General features: G+C 60.7%; 1 protein-coding gene across 1 annotated transcript; it reads left to right on the plus strand.

Moving 5' to 3' along the window:
* Nucleotides 1–356: 356 nt before the first annotated feature.
* On the plus strand, nt 357–1,139 carry LOC308526707 (carboxy-terminal domain RNA polymerase II polypeptide A small phosphatase 1-like; the record flags this gene model as incomplete). Its single annotated transcript, XM_081101900.1, has 1 exon — nt 357–1,139. One exon carries the CDS (start codon nt 357–359, stop codon nt 1,137–1,139), a length of 783 nt encoding a protein of 260 aa, XP_080958026.1.
* Nucleotides 1,140–2,466: the final 1,327 nt, after the last annotated feature.

Raw genomic sequence — 2,466 nt, forward strand, 5'->3', positions numbered from 1 at the left:
CACCTCAGGTAATTGGGGAGGCTGAGCCACTGGGCCCTATAGGACACCTAACACAGAAAGCCACTCTATCGACACAGCAAAACATAAAAAAATGCCGAAACAGGTTCCATGTTTGCATCCGCCTGGCGGGGAGGAAACTCCATGTTGTAACAAAGTTTCCTCCGCGCCCCCTCCCTCCCCCTCCCCCTAAGAACCTGGCTCCCCTCCCCTCCAAAGCTCGCGGGGAACCCTCCCTCCCACCCTCCCCTCCCCCCCGCGCCCCGATTCCGGCCCGAGCCGGGGGGGGAGGTGCGGGGGGGGGGGGGGAGGCCGGGCGCCGGCGTCGGGGCCAGAGTCCGGCCAGAGCGCAGCGCGCCATGGACAGCTCGGCCGTCATTACTCAGATCAGCAAGGAGGAGGCACAGGGCCCGCTGTGGGGCAAAGGTGACCAGAAGTCATCCGCTTCTCAGAAGCCCCGAAGCCGGGGCATCTTCCACTCACTTTTCTGCTGTGTCTGCCGGGATGATGGGGAGGCCCTGCCCAGCCACAGTGGGGCACCCCTGCTTGTGGAGGAAAACGGAGCTGTTCCCAAGACCCCGGTCCAGTATCTGCTCCCCGAGGCCAAGGCCCAGGACTCAGACAAGATCTGTGTGGTCATTGACCTGGACGAGACCCTGGTGCACAGCTCCTTTAAGCCAGTGAACAATGCTGACTTCATCATCCCCGTGGAGATCGATGGGGTTGTCCACCAGGTTTACGTGCTGAAGCGGCCCTATGTGGACGAGTTCCTACAGCGAATGGGCGAGCTCTTCGAGTGCGTGCTGTTCACTGCCAGTCTGGCCAAGTATGCAGACCCAGTAGCTGACCTGCTGGACAAGTGGGGGGCCTTCCGAGCACGGCTGTTTCGTGATTCGTGTGTCTTCCTCCAGGGGAACTACGTCAAGGACCTGAGCAGGCTGGGCCGAGACTTGCGGCGGGTGCTTATCTTGGACAACTCGCCTGCCTCTTACGTCTTCCATCCGGACAATGCTGTACCGGTGGCCTCGTGGTTTGACAACATGAGTGACACAGAGCTCCATGACCTTCTGCCCTTCTTCGAGCAGCTCAGCCGAGTGGATGACGTGTACTCAGTGCTCAGGCAGCCACGGCCTGGCAGCTAGTGAGGCGCCCTGGGACCAGGACCTGCCCCTGACCACACCTACACCTTTCACACATGGACTCTTCCTTAGGAAAGCCCAGCAGCCTGGGCCACCTCAGTGCCATGGGGAAGTGGGCGTCTCCCCCACCAGCCTGGCCAGGCTGCGAAGGGGGGCAACAGGCTGCACAGAGGGCAGTGAGACCCTGGGTCCCTGTGTCAGTGCCTTAGAACCTCCTCGCTCTTCTTGGGGGACCTACAGGGCCCTGCATGCTGCTCCCCTTTCTCTTTCTATTCTGCCATGTTTCTCTGCTGCCAAGTTAGGCCTCTCGGCCCTTTCGGTTCTGCTTGGGGGAGGGGCAGGGTTCCTGCTGCCCCCTGCCTTGGGCCCCACCTGGGAACGTGGACACCAAGTGCCTTGCATAGAGCCCTCTTCCCCGCCTGGCTTTCCCAGGGCCAGGTCAGGTCAGCTCTTGCCTGGAACAGTCTCCAGACTGTCAGTCGGAGAGAAGCTAGTCCTCATGCCTCCTCTGTGGGGGCTGCTGCAGACCCCGCCACCTCTGCCTCGGGGGGCACAGGAGGGGAGATGATCTGTTGCCACTTGTGAGAGCAGCAGGGGTTTGTCCTTCAGGACCCAGTCCTGCTTCTCTGGACTCCTCAGCTGAGGGCTGCTTCCCATTCCACCCAAGGCTCTGCAGCTCAGCTCCCCCAGCTCCAAGTGTGGGGGCATAGGCAGGACCCCTTTATGGTGCCATATGGAGTAGAGACAGCCCTTCCTCACCCCTTTCCCGGGCCCATAAATTGGGGGGAGGGAGGAAAAGGATTTTTACATTTTTAAACTGCTATTTTCTGAACGAAACAAGCTGGGCCAAGAGGCCCCAGGCCCTGTCCTCTGTCACCCACACCCTCTTTGCTTCATTTAAAACATTTATTGAGCACCTTCTCTGTGCCCAGCCTGTGCTAGGCCAACCAGCTGAGTGTGTGTGTGAGGGGAGGGGGATCTCTCTCCACCACCCACCCCATACTTCACCCGTGCCTTTAGGGGATCTGTAGGAGGTGGGACACTTGTGGGGTTTGGGGGGGTACTCCTGCCAAGCTACACCCCTCCATGCCAGCCCACTCTCTGCAGCCCCCTGCCTCATCCCCAGCTGGCTGAGGGCTGCTCCCAGGACATCTGCCTTCCAGCTCTGCCTCCTCTACCTGGAATCCCTCCCCCAAATGCTGAGTCTGGAGGTCAAGGCCTTGGGCTCTTCCCAGGGCCTAACAGTTATGGGGGGACCCACATACCAGTGCCAAGGGGGATGTCAAATGGAGATGTCCTTGTTTCCCGCCAACCCCCAGCTGGGGGCGGG

The sequence above is a fragment of the Myotis nattereri genome, assembly GCF_964212035.1.
Source record: "Myotis nattereri genome assembly, chromosome: 11".
Lineage (NCBI taxonomy): Eukaryota > Metazoa > Chordata > Mammalia > Chiroptera > Vespertilionidae > Myotis > Myotis nattereri.